The sequence below is a fragment of the Podarcis filfolensis genome (assembly GCF_964270895.1).
Source record: "Podarcis filfolensis genome assembly, chromosome: 10".
Classification (NCBI taxonomy): Eukaryota; Metazoa; Chordata; class Lepidosauria; order Squamata; family Lacertidae; genus Podarcis; species Podarcis filfolensis.
The window spans coordinates 33,510,486-33,528,693 of NC_139612.1; the positions used below are offsets into that span (position 1 = coordinate 33,510,486).

The window sequence follows — 18,208 nt, forward strand, 5'->3', positions numbered from 1 at the left end:
AATAAAATGACTGGCCAGCATAGGTGCTGGTTCCAGGGGCCGAGGCACTTTGGGTCCCTCAATATATATTTTTTGGGATCTGGGACTCCCTATTGTTGGAGCTGGGCACAGAGGGACACTGCGCAACATCGCATGTGTGTGGTGTCAGGACATCACATTGGGGACCCTCAATGTGCTTCAGAAGATGGTGCCTCTGTTGACCAGTCAAAAAAAGTTTCAAACAGCTATGCAGGCCTGTCAGCATAAAAAAAAAAATCCTGAAGAGATTCCTGAATATAAAAAGCAATTACAGTGGTACCTCAGGTTACATACGCTTCAGGTTACAGACTCCGCTAACCCAGAAATAGTACCTCAGGTTAAGAACTTTGCTTCAGGATGAGAACAGAAATCGTGCTCCGGCGGCGCAGCAACAGCAGGAGGCCCCATTAGCTAAAGTAGTGCTTCAGGTTAAGAACAGTTTCAAGTTAAGAACAGACCTCTGGAATGAATTAAGTACTTAACCCAAGGTACCACTGTATAACTTCCGAATCACTGCTAGAAGTGTGTTCTGTAGCATGGGACCAATGGCAATAAATGCCCAACTACTAGTAGATGCCTGTTGGGCTTCTGTAACACTAGTTGGGAGACAACTAACACTGTTCCTTTGCTTGGTCTCAGTGAACAAGCTGGGATATAAAGGCTTCTGTGGGCTTTAAGGCATCCTGAGCCCATGTTGTTCAGGGCTTTGTATATCAGCCTTAAGCCTAGCTAAGTAGCATATGGGCACCCAATGTTTTAGCTGATGTGTTGCATTGGTCATCTGCTCCAATTAGTCATTTAGCACTCCATTCCACTGTTGGTGCCTAAGGACAGCATCAAGAGGCGTATCATCAGTCAAAAGCTGTATAGTGAAGAAATCTCTGTGGGGAGGGAATTCCACAACTTAGGGGCTTCCACAGAGAATGCCTTGAGATGGCAACCACCACCCAAACTTCTGAGATGGAACTATCAAGAGAACCGCCTTTGCTGATCTTAACACCTAGGAGAGTTGGTAGGGAAGGATATTTTTCAGATATTTGGTGCCTCCTAAGTCATTTGGGGCTTCAAACATTACCATGAGCGCCTTGACTTGGGCTCAGAAATGAACTGGAAGCCAACACAGTTGGGTTTAAAGCAGGTTATACAAGTTCTAAAGTCAACCCAAGACAGTAATAGAGACCAGCTGAAGTTCCCAAGTTGGCTTCAAGGCCAAGCCTCATGCAGTTTACATTGCAGTAATCCAATCTGGAAGTCACCAGAGCATGGAGTACCATGCCAAGTCATCTCTGTCCAAAAAGGGCCATACGAGCTGGTAAATAAGCCATAGCTAGAAACAGACACACCTAGCCACCAAGGCAACCTGGGCTTCAAGTGACAGTGTTGGACCCCGGAGTACCTGAAAGCTATGAGCCTGCTCCAACTGTGGTGAGCAGGGATCAAGAGGGCACACTGTCAGACTCACTGCCACAAGCATCCTATCTACATTCACAGGCTGCAACAACCAAAAGTGATCTTACAAGGTGTAATTCAATGGTGTTCAAGGAGCCTCCAATGGATCAGAACCAATTGTAGCATCAACAATATATGGCACTTTGAAGACAATACCCTGGTCAGCAGCTTTAAAAATACAGTGGTCCTGCAATTTATGTGTAATTTATTTAGGCGACTGCAGCTTGAGGTTGATGGTAGGGAAATGGAGAATAGGAGGGGAACCAGAAGAGGCTGTCTGAGATCTCTTGCAACCTTCCCAGAACCCAGTAAGCAAGGTAGAGGGCTTAAAATCTCTTTCTGTGGCAGTTTGTGCTTTCTGAGGCCCCCGCCTTGCTTATTAGGCTCTGGGAAAGCCATGCAAGGAGCCCTGGGAGCATCTCAGGACCTTCGCAGAGCCCATTAAGCAAAGCAGAGGCCAAGGCCCACTCCAGACAGGAGTTGCATGGAGGGGCAGCTTCAAAGGTTTTCTGGCTTTACTTGATTTTGCTTTGTGCATGAACCCCCAGAACTGAACCTTCACGTAGGTTGGGGACCCACTGTACACACAAACTGGAAGTATTCACAACAGCAGAAGAATAAGTATAATTTCTATAGAGCTGTATCCACCCCCCCACCCCCACCCCTTTTATAATTACAGTCAACTTGATTATTAACGTACATTCAAAAGGAAAGATGTGAATGACATACATACTGTTTTTGTAGAACCATGTATGCTTCATTTCAACTACTTGGAGGAAAGGCAGGAAGGTATGATAAATTAAAAAAACACATTTTCACTTCTGGTATACTAGGTTTTGCAGAAGTGGTAGAAAAAGCAATGAATCATAATGAAAAGCTGTATGTTTTTTTCCCCAATTCAAATGACAGCAGTTTAATGCATGTAATATCTGCCTTATACACAAAAACAAGTCAGAGTGTTATTATTTATTATTAGAATTCTAGAAGTAACTGACTCTTTCAATTATATTTTTACTTGGCACATCATTTCATATGAATCCTATGCTTAAAATGCTTAACAAAAACCAAAGCAAACCAAGCGACAAAAGCGAGTGTTTCTGTGGCAATCACCAAGTTTGATCTCGGAGACAGATATTATTGTGCTGGTTCAGGCAACTATTTCAGACTACCTGCTTCTTCCAATTTAAGGAGAATATAGATATATATATTGGCAGCTAGGTGTGCCAGCTCCTTTCCATGCTGCTCAGGGAAAAGAAATATTGGGCAGATAGCTGTGCAGCATACTGTACAAACATGAGAGAAAGATGTACAAAGTCTGCACAGTAAAATGGTGACACTGTCAGCTTCTTCCTAACCCCACCCCTCCTTAGATAAGTCTGGAGACACTTATTCACTGTAGTTGTCACTGCCAAGGAGTTTTAAACTGTTCATCTGAATCTACCCAAGAGCCCACAACCCTAGGCATTCTGAGGGAGATGGCGAATCAGCGCCCTTGATAGCAAAAACATTGAGCAAGGACCCCTGGATTTGACCAAGTGTAAAGGCTTTCAGTGGAAGGAACAAAGAAATACCCAAGCCCTGCCATCCATCCATCTACTGTGATTAGTTTGTCTACATAAATAATCAAACATGCCTGAAGACAACTGTTCCCAGCTGTCTAAGATCATGACTTGGCTCACATGGGCTGTAATGCGAGGTGAGGAAGAACTTCCACTCCACAGCCAATTCTGCACGTGTGTGTTGAACTTCTACAGGCGCCCACATCCTTACAGCTTCGCTTGCCTTTTGCTTCTGCTAGCTCTTGGCATCTGCTTTTTCTTCATCTGTGGAGCTCTTAGGACAGCCATTTGTTAGAAATGAATATCTTAGCCTTTCTGCCATGCAGATATGGAGCCCTATGAATTTCAGCATGGAAAAGAGATACCCTTCACCAATTAGCATTACAACATGGTGGACACATTTTTTATAGCACCGACCACCATGGTTGTGAGGGCAGAATTATAATGGCTGCAGAGGACTGTAGAATACATCAGACGAAACACCAGAAAACAGGAAAGAAGAAATTGAAAGATAAATCAAACATTTGTCCATTGCTTGAAATCAGTAGCCTTCATGGTCTCCCATGATGAAGCTTATGAGAACTGTAGGAATTACAGTAAAGCAGGCGATATTAAAAAAAATGACTTCATATTTTCCCAGCTCCTTTGGGTCAATTTTTTGTTTTGTGTAAACACCGTTTACTGTGTTCAGCAACACAGACACATAGCCTTCCATGCTGAAAGCTAGATATGATCCTGCTGCTTTGAAAGCCCCAAGGATGATTGCAAACAGGCTAATTAGAATGCTCAAAGGATAGTGCTTCCCAAGAATAATGACTTCCAGCAGTAATGTAAAAGGAATGATAAACTTCCTAAGGACTGTAAGCATTGGCAAACTTATCCTTGCTTGTGCTTGATAATCCACTTAAATGATTTCCAACCTAAATCAGAGGAAGTAGAAACAGCTTCATGGGGGTAACCTTACCAAAATCAGGGAAGTGAATGATTTTATTTTATTTTTTACATTAGAATAGTGCTGTCCTGCTCCAAGTTGCACTGGAGATGGGAATCTGCAATCAATCAGCCCCTCCTTGTTTACCAGAAGGATGAAGGGCAGATTCCAAAGAAGAGGGCAGAAAGTAGCTTGAACAGAGAGGAAGGGGTGGCAGTGGCAGCAGAAGTGAGTGACTCCTCTTCCTCTTGTCTGCCTTTCATCTCTTGGCATGTGCGGCAACAAGCCCCAATCTGTTGGCCATACTAGATGGCATCCCCGCCACTCTGGCAAGCCACCACAGCCCCTCCTCACCGAAGGGGCTGATTAACATTTCTGCTTAACAGAGAAAGTTCTCAAAACCTGAGGCATGTCACCTGAAGATCTACAAGAGGGGTTGTAGGGGAAGAAAAACCAAGACCGAGAATCAAAAACAACATGAAATCAAGGGAGCATGACTTCCATGGAATTCCATTTAATATGGAACCAACAAAATACTTCAGATCCTTGAATGGGCTGGACTCATCATACAACCTGTTTCCAGCAGATGTGTAGCCCCCTTGAAGAACCAGGCAGGGTTGCATCCTGTGTTTACTGTTCCTGGATCTTCCAATGGTGGTTGTCACTAGGGACACTTTTGCATGCACCTTTTCCTGGTAAAGGACACTACACACGCCTGATTAACATCCTGGTTGGAATGCTCCAGTATGCTATACATTGGGCTGCCACAAGCTGGTACACAGTGCCTCAGCAAGAATTTTGACTGGTGCATGCAAATGCAACTCCAATATTACAGCATCTTCACTGACACCCTGCCTGTTTCCAAACCCAGTTCAAATGGTCTAAGAGGAACATGATATTTAAAGGACCATCTTCTCCCACAACATCCTGACTGCCTAGTCACGTCTTCTAAACTTTCTCGCCTCGTGCAGAAATAAGGAGAAAAGGGGAGAGCTCAAGGTTTGATACAGCACATCTTTGGTTTGTTGTGACAGCTGGACCAGACTAAATAGTTGAGTGTGTGGTCATCATGTTATGAATCCTTTGATATTTGTTGCTTAAATGGCTTACAAATTGGCTCATCTTGCAATTAGTGTTCATTAAGGAACAAAATGAGGTTAATAGTCAGATCCTGTCCTCTGCTGTATTTGTATTTGAGCAAAAAGGCATGTAGCATTTGGAAATGTTCAGCAGGATTCAACTGAATCAATGCACAAACAGTACGACTTCCACTTGCACAACATACTTTTTCACCCTCTCCTTTCCCTTTGCATGCCCCCCACAGTGCCCAAAACTACTCCAGAGGGTTGGAAGGAAACACAGCATGGATTTTTGGGGATCGCAGTGGAGGAATGATAGCAGAGCACATTGGCAGAGCACAGAGGTCCCAGATTCCATTCACTGTCACTCAGAGCAGGCAATAGTTGGCTAGATGGATAAATAGTCTGATCTAGTAAAAGGCAATTTCCCATGAAGCTGCTATTTGCCCCACTGGAGAAAACAAATAGGTACCAATACTGTCCTCATCTCTCCCCCCTGCACCTAATAGAAACTTGAGGTAGGGGAATGTCATCTGGGGAAAGAGCAAATAGGTGAAGATGACACACCTTCTCCCCCAAGGCTACTTACCTTAATCCAATATTCTTCCTTCCCTTCCACCCCAGACTCCCAGCTGCTTATTTTTTTAAAAAAAAATGTTGAGATTCAAGTGTTGGGTACACTATGTTGAAAATTCTGTAGCTTTATGTTCTCCTCAATGCATATGTGTAATCAGCAGAAACCCTACATTGCCTGATCTCAACAAGACATGGGAGTGAAAGGAATCGTAACCATACACATGTGCCCAAGCCTATAAAAAGTAGTATCTTTTTAAACAGAATTGCTGTTTGGCCCTTCAGCCAAAGTCACTTGCATGTCTTCCAGTCACAAAATTGTGAATTTGGCCATTCACCTCATCTGGTATGTCCACCTTCCCACTGGAAAATGGTTCTCTCAGGGCAGCTTTCCTCAGAGAACATCATAGGCATCTCTTGGTGGGCAAGTCTATTTTATAAAGAAGTTGAGATGACTCCACTCTAGACATGGCCAGTAGCAGCACTGCTTTAAAGAGCAGTTCCCACTCCTGGCTAGCCCTGGGAACAGATTATAGGTAAGGCAGTAATTATAACATGCCCCATAGTTTCCAGAATCGTTCTCCAAAAACTAAGCAGTAGACTAATATGACTGGAGAGGAATCCCTGTTGAGAGCATGCAGAAGTTTCTGTCAGTGAAAAGACAAGGCAGTGAATTAGCCTGTCAATCTGAAAACTAAATGCAGAGAGATACAGTGGAGCACTTCAGACTTAAAAGGGGGAAACATGCAGTAGCAGTGTCTAGGTTGAGAATCTGGCTACCACACAGAATGTACAATCATGTTTTTTTTTATTTTACATGACTATAGCTTTTGTCAAAAGTAGCTCACCCAAACAAGAAGTAAATAGCTTCACCGTTGTTGTTGTTGTTGCTGTTGTTGTTGTTGTTGTTGTTGTTGTTGTTGTTGTTTAGTCGTTCAGTCGTGTCCGATTCTTCATGACCCCATGGACCAGAGCACGCCAGGCACGCCTGTCTTCCACTGCCTCCCGCAGTTTGGTCAGACTCATGTTCATAGCTTCGAGAACACTGTCCAACCATCTCGTCCTCTGTCGTCCCCTTCTCCTTGTGCCCTCCATCTTTCCCAACATCAGGGTCTTTTCCAGGGAGTCTTCTCTTCTCATGAGGTGGCCAAAGTATTGGAGTCTCAGCTTCAGGATCTGTTCTTCCAGTGAGCACTCAGGGCTGATTTCCTTTACCATAGAAGTATTCTATTCTGGATTGTTGAGAAACCTGAGAATGGCAGCTTACTATCCAAACATAGCTCTCAATATGCTGGTTATAAAAGCTGGGAAAATATTCAGAATTCTAGGACCCAGAATTACCCTTCTACACACCTGAGCAATGAAGCAGGTGGAATTTTTCCACACACACCCCATCATCTCCTCTTTGCTGTATGTATCCCAATATTCCAAGTCAGTGCAATATCAAGATCTTTGGCAACAGACTGGAATTTCTCCAAGCAATCTTTGTAGCCAACCATTTCAGAGACCCCATTCCCAGATATGCTTTCTTATTTTTTTAAAAAAATAAAATAAAAATATTTAAGTATAAACAAGTGTTGAAACATGAACAGTGAAAGTATAAACAGTGTTGAAACATTAAAAAAAAGGAACATAATGTTGTCGGTGAAGCTTTCCAAACGAAAAAGAAGCCCACACTTTATTTATCAGTTGCTGCATATGTGAGCATTACAATTTGGAGCCAACTTCCGCTCCCAACTACACTAATGCAGATTATGACTGAATAGTGACTTTGAAGGTGTTCTCTGGATTATTCCACCACAGCAGAATGTGCACATATTTACATGCATTCACACGCAACCATCGTCTGAAATGACAGCATGCATCGTCTATGTGATGTTTATGTCAGAACAATGCGGAAATGTTTAAATAAATGGCAGAGGGATGCTGTTTTCAATTAAAAAGAAGAAGCCAGAAGCTGACCTGTTTCCATGGAAACAAGAGGAGGACTAGACAGTGCTGCTCTAGAAGGGAGAATTGCAGATGCTGGGCAGGGGGGGGACTGAAATATCTCTTATGTTACCTTTTTCACATATCTTTTTCACACAGTTACCATCAAAATATTAGGCCGACTGACTCCATTTTTCTTGCATTTCTAAACTTATTAAGCAACAGGTGTCAGCCAGTCCTCCAGCTGCCATCCTCTCACACTACTGCAGGATTGCTCCAAAAGGCAACTATTACAGTCCTCTCACAATGATTCATACCACCTTTGGAAAACGAATAAAACAGAATAGAAATGTCAGCAAAAGAGCTTTATTGCCATGCTTGATGTTTAATCAAAAACCTTTTCACTTCTCTTTCATGTAGCAAACTGTCCCTAAAGAGCCATTATTTTCAAATAGCGTGGCTGGAACTTGATAGCTTATGCTAATATATTGTTTTCTAAATAAGTAGAGCGGGCTTCTCTTACCATAGTGACAAAGTAGTTCTCCGTATTTATTTACTGGAGGCAGTTTAGTAATAAGTTCCTGATAGAAGACATCTGTATCATCAATAGCTGAGGACACACTGAGCACAATGCACTCACACTGAGGGCTCGGCATCCCAGTAGCAAACATAGCCTGGTTTATTTCCATCCATTCATCCAGGTGTGCAGACAGGTAAACATAGAGGTCACACAACAGGATGTTAGAGGGAAAGGGAGGTCTATGCGTGCTGTCCGTAGCCTCATGCAGCTGGAGCACTTACAAGGCACAGAGAGAGATGGCCAGATGGGAATGCAAGAGGCACATATGTATCTCCTACTCAGCCTAACATCCTGTTGCACTTGTGAGCATAAGTAGTGGTGGGAGGGGAACTGGGTCCTATTGAGTCCTATCAAGTACTCTGAGCATGGGCACTGTACTCATGGTGCAAGAAAGTGGATCCTGCTTCTTGTACAGGTGAAATAAAGTAACTAAATAGTAATATGCTGAGGGGTCTGCTTTAAAAAAAACTTAAGAGATGGGTGGGTGCTACCAATGCAACCAACTATGTCCTGGCCAAATGAAACCAGTAGTATTGTGCTTGCTGCCATAGGAGGAAGTGATTCTGAAAGTCCTCCTTTCAACAGCGGTTCTCTTTTACTTATTTCCATCTATAAACGCCACACACATTGTGTGGGTTGCCAGAGGCTGGGACCACATGGAGGGAGGGGTGGTAGGAAAAACAGACAGAGTACACATGTGCATTCAACTGCCTCAGTGTCACCCAGGAAATCACAACTGCAGTGATAGGCAAAGGAGAGTTGTTCCATTGTCTGGAGAGATCACTTCCTGGTTCACATGGAGAAACCATTTTCAACCAAGCCTAGCAACGGACATGTGCAGCTGTATTGAGGCACTACTAGGTGTGGAAATTTTGTGTCCCTAACAATTTTTTGTCTGGGACAACCACCCTGTGCCCCCCCCCCACACACAATGTTACATCACTGTAGGCCCATAACCATCTTTATAGGATGCCCCTAAAAGGCTACTGTAAGTCAAACACAGAACTGGGACTTTGTGCTGTCATTTTGCTACTACTTTTATCTTCCTGTACCAACTGCCCACAATTCACCAACATCCATTCAAACAGCTGATCCATTTGAGGTCCAGCTGCCTGCATATATTGCTCTTTGGAAACCTTATGTATTATAACAAAAGGACTATTTTTGTTGTTGTTGTTGTTGTTGTTGTTGTTATGTTTCCTACCCAGTAAACCTACAGGTGAGGAGGCAGTAACTGAAGCCATGTGAAAAACCAGCAATGATGAAACACTAAAAGACTTTAGACCTAGATAATTCTATCAGGTTATCCATGGACTAAAACAACACAGATTGTGTAACACAGTATGCAGTTCTGAGTTTACTCTACTAACCTACTTTCTCATACTTCTAGACTTCTCATACTGCCAAGCACCATACTGACAGCTCTTTAGGACAACCATCTCAGGATAAGAACCTCCTCCTAAAGTACTTGAGCTTTTCTCCTGAAAATGTTTTAGTGAGAAAATTGCTATTGGGAGTGGGGCCCTGAGAAAGAAAGAGTAAGAAACGTTTCAGCCTGAAATTTTATTTACATCAATCCCACTATTGATCCATTTCACAGCTTACAGTGTGGGCAATACCCAGTACCAAAGCAATACTCTCCAAATGTTGTTGGATTCCAGTTCTGACCAGACTCAGCCAGCATGGCCAATGGTCACAGATTATGGGAGTTGTATTCCAACATTTGGAAAGCACCATAAGAAAAGCAGCGTTGCTATACATGTTTACTCAGAAATCAGTCACACTGTGTTCAACATAGTTTCCTTTCAGGTAAGAGGTACAAGACTTTTAACCTAAATCTGGTTTATGGAATGGGACCTTAACATGAAAAGTCCTTCACAATTCTTATTTCTAACAGTTCTCTGAATATTTTTAATACTCTGCTTTTTCCTTGGTTGGTGCTCCAGGTAACTATCAATAACATAGTAATGCAATACAAAAAGAAATGTGATAAATATCAGATAAGTGTATCCTGTCTCTCCTCCAAGGGCCTCAGATACACTTTCTACAGTTGCAACAATCCTCTGAGAAAGGTCAGGCAAAGAGACTGCAGCAAGGTCACCCACAGAACTTTGTGTCTGCGGAGATATTACAACCTTCATCTCAGCAGCCCAAATCCAATGCTACCCATTCCTTTATGCCACCACATCATTTTAAAGATGAAGAATAAGCTTTCCAATACACAGTTCAATGCAGTATAAATGGACAAACCCTGCATTTCAATATGAGGTACTATAAACTGAGTTAACATTCAAGCAAACAACCGTACAGCAGGATGAAGAGCATTATTTCAAAGATACATGCTGATCAAGTGAAGAACAAGTCAACATATATAGTCTCGGTCTCAAGGGCTGCATGCATTCCTATTCTTCTTTGGCCATGATCAAAAGACAAGCAGTCTGACTGTGTTACAGATACCTGTACTGCTCACGTCATCAAATAACAACATATGTATTCCCCACTAGACAAAGATGTCCAAGCATCTATTCTTTAACAGAAATATGTTTTTACACTCTATATATACACTACACTGTGTGATGATACTGGGTGGTATTCAACTAAGTTTAATAAAAAAAAAAACACATGGTTGACTGTGTCAGATGAACCAGGCCATTAAGCAGCGGAGCTTGTATCCTGCTGTAAAAATTCCAGCTCCGTACAGGTACCACTGTTTTTCACTACCTATCAGCCTCAATTTCTTATCTACAAAACAGACAAATTAAGACACAGGAGCTGTAAAATAACTTTGCAGTTAAAAATGTAGTAAAAAATGACATAAGCATTGAATAAAGCTAATGAAAGCCTACTCATATTGCAGAGAAGCTATGCAAATGTAACCTCAGACATTTATTCTACATTCATTCAAACAAGGCCAGACCCAAAACAGATTTTTTTAGATGGACCCCAAAGAACCGACATATATGCTTTGTCCCCAAGGCACACCCTGACAGCCTTAGTTTTGGGAACTGAGAGCACTGCTTCAGTATTTCCAGTCCTTGCTGTTCAGTGGTTTGGTGTACTGCCTTGAGCTCCACTGATCCACACAGCAGACAATGACCAAGCCAAGACCAATGTAGGCAACCCTGACTCTCTGTACCAAAAGCAGGAGTTGGTATCTGCTTTTTCAGGAGAGTTTCCCCAAGCAAACCCTGTAAGTTAAAGTGTCCTGCTTCATTGATACAGCTTGTTGGATCACAGAAACACAAGGCAACTTCAGACATGCACATAGCATCCTGTTGCTTCCATACAGCTGCTCTTAAATGGTGTACTATCTTTAAGATGGGCATTTCAAGAGTGTGCTCATGCATAAAAGAAAGAATCACACAATAGGGGGAGGCAGATTTAGCATTAAGCTGGTAATTATATTCAACCGAGGTTAGTTTTTATGAGAAAGTTGGATAGAAACTCTATTCTGATTAAACTTTTCTCACAGGTGTATCAGAGCCATTCAGGAAACCATCTTATAGATGACAAATCTACAGATATGAACAGAAAACTGGGGAGAACTGACCCCCGTTTTCATGCCTCTCCCTTTGAGGCTGCTAAGGCCTGTTGGTGTTGGAGACAGTAGTGGCTGCATGCTCTCAGTTTGCGTGGAAGACCTGCCTTCTAGGCTCCCTTCCTGCTTTGTCAGTTACTACAAGACATTCTTCCATCCAAGATCACCATCAAGCCCATTCAGCTGGTGAACCATGAGCAGGCCTTCCATGTGGAAGACTTGGGTTCACATCTCATGGTACTGACAGAGCCCCAGGGCCTTCAATAAGTAAAGGACTGGGGGAAGATGTGACACACTCTACGGATAAAGGATTCATGCACCAGCCCTTTCGATATAGTGTTAACAGGGCAACTGATGCCATTCACCACTAGCATGCTAACACTCCATACTAATACGCCGCTGCCCATGGCAAGTACATCTATTTATGTCAATTATTGCTCTCCACGGACCAATTCTCTCCGCCCCCCCATATGAGGGAGTTCACCTAAAACAGTTGCTTGAGAAGGCCCCTTACCCGTGGCCTGTGACCCGCCTCATTTCAGCCCCCTTAATGCCACTGTGTGAAATGGGAACAATAAGGCATCTCACATGGTTAAGAGCGCTAAGAAAGGTGACAGTCTCACACACACCTGGGAATGTGTGAGAACCCAATGGGACCCACCTACACATAACTGCTCTTAATAATAATAATAATAATAATAATAATAATAATAATAATGAAGAAGTTACAAGAACAGGAGTAGCAACAACAAGTATTCAATCCTATGCATGTTTACCCTGAAGGAAGCTCTCCCCGGGTTACTGATAGGAAGAGGAGCCAACTTCTAGGGGCCAAGGTCCCCATTAAAATATATGAGGGGATGGGGCACCCCAAAGTTGATGGACATTGCCATTCAAATGGTGCAATTGCACCCCATCATGTGATTGATTATGCGGGGCGCGACTTATCTCCCCCCCCCAATATTTTATTCAAGTTGGCAACCCTACTCCCAGGTCACTGGTTGCAGGTTGGGACTCCCTTGGTTTCTGTCACCCCCTTCCTCTCACAGCAGCCTCCTTCGAAGGGTTGGTGGGTGAGTTTTTAAGGTGGGGCACCCGGGGGCAGAGAGGTTGGACCTTCCCCTCCCCTCCCTCCACCTCCCCCCCCCCCCGCCTCAGCCCCGCTCTCCTTACCCTGGCGGCGCGGGAAGAGTAGGGGTCCTCGAAGAGCGCCCACATGCGCGGCTGGAGCCTCTTCCAGCGGCCGCCCTTGCCGTCGAGCGGGGCTCCGAGGGCGGCGGCGGCTGCGGCGGCGGCGCCCACGTCGTCGATGCCCAGTCGCTTGGCGGCCAGCTCGTCGTCGTCGGGCTCTGCGGGCGGCTCCCCGGTGATGAGGTCGGGCGCCTCAAAGATGTCGAGCGCCTCCTCGGCGTCGCGGTGCTGCCGGTAGGTCATCCAGCAGCAGGGCTCCACGTCGGTCTCGTCGATGCCCCAGAAGGCCAGCTCCTCCTCGAAGAGCGGCCCGCACACGTCGGCGGGGCAGTGCAGCTTGCCCGTGCGGTAGTAGTTGAGCACGTAGGCGAAGACGCCCGGGTGCCGGTCGAAGAAGAACTCGCAGCACGTGGCGCCATTGCTGCGCGGGCTCCAGGCACTGCCGCCCGCGCCGTCCAGGGGGCCGCCCGCGCCGCCGCCGCCGCTGCCTCCGCCCGGGTTGGGTCCCGGGTTGGGGGCGGGCAGGGGCGGCGGGGGAGCCGGCAGGGGCGGCGCTTGGTGCTCTTCCCCGCCGCCGGGGGACTCGCAGGCCAGCAGAGCCAGGCGGGTGCCCGGCAGCGTCTTGAGGGTGCTCCGGTAGGTCTCGTGCCTCGTGCCCCCGACGTTGAGGATCACCCTCTCGTGGTCCTCGAGCTTCCCCATCTCTGTGGCTCAGACATGACTGCGGGAGAGAAAAGGAGAAGAAGGAGGAGAGAGGCGCCCAGAGGCAACAGAGCCGGGTGGCTATTTTTAGGCCGCCTGGGGAAAGGAAGACGTCGATTGCCATGGGAGAGTGGGGGAGGGGCCACGGCCACCACCACGTGATAATTGCCCCCAAATATGAATGGGAGGTAGCAGGGAGGGGTAAGCAGCTTCCTAGAGGTTGCACCTTGCATGGAAGGGAAGGGTAGCTAGTTGCATCTTCAGAGGAAGGGGCGAAGCCCTTCGAGAAGAGACGTAGAACCAGGCGTCGCGTACCCGTCCTGAGCCTACAGCCCCCTGCTGGTCTTGTCCAAGAGAGGGCGCTCTTCCCAACCTATACTGTTTCCTGCTGGAACCCAGAGCCAGGTCACCAAAGGGACTTCCCCATGTTGCTGTCTCCGTTTCCCTTGTCCCGCGTTTGCCTCCCCCATTCCCCATATCCGCCGTTCTCCTTAACAAAACCCAACCCCATGTCCCATCCCTTTTGGCCGCCCTAGACTCTGAACCCTCAAGTTTCCCGTCTAAGTTCCTCGCAAGCAGTGGCAAAGAACGCAGCTCAAGGGAAAAGTTGCTCCGCCAACGACCCTGGAACCAACCTGGCGCTCCTTCCAGCTCTTCCCTGGGCACAATCCGGAGCAGCCCCCTTGCCCCACACTCCTTCCGCCTTCGCCTCTCCTGCTTTCAGATGGCTGCTCTTCCTCATCCTTCCATCTCCTCGCCCTCCCTCCGCTTGAGATGATCCGGACTCTGCCTCAAAGCGCCCCCTCCCTCCACACACACACAAACACCCCAATACAGCCAAGGCTCACACCGGAATAGAGCCGCTTCTCCTTGCTAGCAATCAGTAGTCACCTTCGTCAACCCTCTTCATCTCTCCTCTCTGAATTCTTTCGTTCAAGTTGTCTGGACAAACATGAGGAATTAAAACGAGGTGCCCTCCCTTTGTCCATCTTCTATCTATTAGGAGAGAAATCTACAGGAGACATCTGGGGTTGACTAGTGATAACCAAACACTCTTTGCACACACACACCCTTTCCCAAATCCAGCAGCGGGCACACCCTATAGGATCTGTTGTCGTGTAACCTTAGCAGCAGATTTCTGCGTTCCTCATCCTCGCCAGATTATACGTGCAGGTTAATTTCAGAACCGAGAAGCAGATGTAATCAGAAATGCTCTGCTATGGTTAGCCCCCTCCCCATGCCATCCTTCTCCATACCTTGGTGACACGAGAGAAAGAGGCTGCTCTTCACATTGCAAACGCTCTTTCCTTCGCAGCTGCCTCCAGACTCGGTTGTGTTGGTGTCAAACGAAGAACTACTTGTTGTAGCCGGGAGGGGGGCGCGCTCCTCCCATCTTCAGGTGGCCGTGCCAGCGCCCTTGACTGTCAACCCCGAAAGCAAGGGAAGCAGCCCCCACCTGCTGCTAGGAAACCTCTCTTCAGTCATTGTGCCAGATCGAGGAGACGCTTTAGCTTCGCGGAGGAGAAGAAAGCATCACAAAAACATGAGGGGGGGGGGTAGGCGAGGGTGTCCTCGGCAGGGTGGGCTCAAAGCGTCTGAAGGAGTCGGCGCTGCTCCATCCAAGCGCCTCTCCACTCGCTCCAGCTCCAAGGTGAAAGGAGCGCTGCTGCCAAGGCTTCCCCTGCCTTTCAAGAGAGGCGAGGTGGGAGCTGTCCCTTCAGCACCATTCTCCAGCAATTACGTGGCAGGCGACCCCATTAGCCTTGTTTTCTCGGGTTGCGCGATTGCTTCGATCGCTGAAAGCAGACCAAACGCGACGCAAAAGCCATCTCTGAGGAATGCACCTCCGCTCCTTTCACACGCTGATTTCACTTCGGGGGAAACGGAGCATCCGGCTGGGGAAGAGTTGTTTACCTGACAGGAGCAGTGAGGATGGCACCTAGCTACAGGTGAAAATGACACGGAGTAGGCTTTAGAAGAAGAATTCTGGCTGTAGGAAGTGCAATGGCAGTCAACAGCAAGGATAAGGGGAAAGACACAAGGATGTGGCTGAACGTTGTTGTTTCGTGTCTATGGACCTCTGTTTCTAGTCCTGCCTCCTTACTCACTGCACTCACAGGAACATTTTTAAGGTTTGCTGTGTGTGTCACTACTATACCCCATCTCCACAGAATGTTCCTTCACAACCTCACCACAACCTCTGGGAGCTCAGCATGAACAGAATGGTTCCAAAATCTTTCTTTATAAACAACAACAACAACAACAACAACAACACATTGAAAAGTACCTGGAACAGGAGGATATAGTGGCTAGCTCTGCTTCCCATTAGGTAGCCATTGTGTCACCATGATCCACGAAAAAAATGAATCTGTTCAAGGGTTATGAGACTGCTTTCAGATGTAATCATAAATACACTTGCACACATCCCATCCCACTGATCCTGTAGTCCTTGGTGGTAGAAAAGCTCACCTATATCATCTGACATCACGAAGAGCCACTATCCAGAAAGCAGAGGACCAACCCCGCATTACCTAATACGATGTTTTGCCCTAAGGGTCCAAGGAGGCTGAAGGACAACAAAGAGGTGTGATTGTTCATTTAGCGTAAAAACAGGTAGAGATCACTTGATAATAACAGTCAGAATCAAGTAGGGAATCTGAAGTCCCTTCTCAGTGCAAGTAAGCCTGAAAATCTTTAAATCCACTGTTACAAATGCATACACAAGATTTCAAAAGCAAATGCAATTTTTCACTGGATTGCTCTACATACAATTGTAGGCAGACTACATCCCAAGAGAAGCAGCCACATATTCCTGACATCTATAAAGAATGCTAGCCCTCAACAAGACCTAAGACCATAACTGCATTGCAGGTTACAGCTTATCTGCATGTTTTTGTATTTCTGTGCATCTTCACTCCTCCCAATTTGCTAGTATTAGAAACACCTCCTGTGTTTCTGTGTAACAAAGTTTTAAGCTTTTGGAGTGCAACCAATCTGCTCCTAGAAATATATAGCTATAGTTTTATCTCTATGATCTTGCAGGTCCTTGTCTTTTAAAAATCTCCCTTATGAGAATTTCACAGTTATGCTTACACACTATAATCACACTTACTGGTAAAGTATATTTGTCTTATTATGGCCAGGATAGGGAAGATGCTGATTGTTCACCAAGAAACAAAAGAAATCTCAGTGATCAGCTTGAACTATCCTTGAAGAGTTACCAAACAAAGAAGTACAACAAGACAAAACATAGGAAGCTCCATTGACAGATAACGGGGGGGGGGGGGAATCAATGATGAAATGTCTGCCTACATTTCTTGTAGCAAGGAAACTGAAATATGGAGACTAGCAGCTCCTAAAAGTTTTTAGATGATGGTGAGCTGCTTCTACATGAAACCAATATTGACCAGGTTAACTTTTATGTATATTCATACTCAGTCCATCTTCCTTTGCAGGACAATCTACATGCTAAGGAATGAATGCAGGCAAGAGAAGATAGTTTAGTAGAAAAGAAGTCAAAAGGCAATATGTGCAAATACCACGGGCATGCCTTAAGATGTTACACAGCCTGAACTTCACATTATTTCTTGAGCTCTGTTTTGTACATTTGAAGGAGATCATCTGCTAGGGATAAAGTGTCAGCATGCAGAGGGTCGAAAGGCCAGCTGCTAGCCCCAGCCGGGTCGTTTCCTTCCAGCCGTCCCACTGCGAAGACCCATCGGCCTCTGCTCCGACATAAATAAGCGACCCAGGCTTCAAAGCCAGGGCACACTATATCAGCAGAGCAAACTGCGCACACAGAATAGGCGTGAGGCTTGTGGAAGCATACTACAACTACGGATTTATTAATCATAAATCAGGACAAAAAAAATGTCGTCTCTCTCTTTGTCGTCTCGGCAAGAGAGGCAAAAGCAAAAGCAATAACACAGCGGAAGTTCCGCTAACACCAGCAAAACAGTGCTGGAATGTAAACAGACATGTGACACTTTAATGAAAAGATTTTTGACATGATGTGAAACCAATGATACTGGCAACTGCAAACAAACAGAAAAAAGGAGAAACACAACCAATGAGCGACATGAGAAGGAAGCATAGTCTGAGGGAAGTCCAAAGGGGAAGATAGAGAGACCTAGAGGGCCACATTCAGCCCCTAGACCTGAGGTTCTCCACTTCCATATTAAACCAATTTGTATTTTTGAAAGAGCATAAAAGTGTTTGAGGGGAACAGGATTTTTTTATTTTATTTTTTGCACTGGGCTAAACAGAAAAAAACTATTCTCAAGGAAACATGAAACCAACTTATTTACTAGTGCAAATAGCTTTAATCATCTCAGAGATATAGTAATCCATATAAGCAGCCAGGGAGGAGATCACAACTGCAGCAACATGCTGAACTAGGAAGCCACAGCTTGGTGTGGTGTCTGAACCTGGGTCTATGGTTTAGCTCTGTCCAGGCTAACCATGAGTTGTAGACTGTAATGGCTTTAGGGGTTGCTTGTGCGTAAATAGCCGCCGCTCTGGGCTAGGTTGGCTGGTTAAACCATTTCTCGCTGGACAGCCATCCACTCCGTGGCTGTTCAGTCGCTGGCAGAATCCGTCAGTGGGCGTTTCTTAAACCTTTTCCAACATAAAAGTTGTTTGACGCCCAGTCTCCTCCTA

General features: G+C 45.6%; 1 protein-coding gene and 1 pseudogene across 9 annotated transcripts in view; both read right to left on the reverse strand.

The window, feature by feature from the left end:
* The window catches only part of KCNC2 (potassium voltage-gated channel subfamily C member 2), an 83,973-nt gene extending 67,971 nt beyond the window's left edge, over positions 1-16,002 (reverse strand). For 2 of the 8 annotated variants that reach the window (XM_083574522.1, XM_083574520.1), the window contains exons 1-2: positions 14,806-15,994; positions 12,830-13,568 (exon numbers count right to left, since the gene is read on the reverse strand). In XM_083574522.1, coding sequence (XP_083430648.1) covers positions 12,830-13,549 — 720 coding nt within the window. In that variant the 5' untranslated portion in view covers positions 13,550-13,568; positions 14,806-15,994. Of the gene's footprint in view, positions 1-12,829; positions 13,569-14,184; positions 14,771-14,805 lie in introns of those variants that run through there. The other 6 variants (XM_083574523.1, XM_083574519.1, XM_083574521.1 and 3 more) reach the window with 6 other exon arrangements.
* LOC310744053 (nucleotide sugar transporter SLC35D2-like) lies at positions 3,262-4,220 on the reverse strand (annotated as a pseudogene). Its single transcript has one exon. The product of its transcript is annotated as a nucleotide sugar transporter SLC35D2-like (transcript).
* Positions 16,003-18,208: the final 2,206 nt, after the last annotated feature.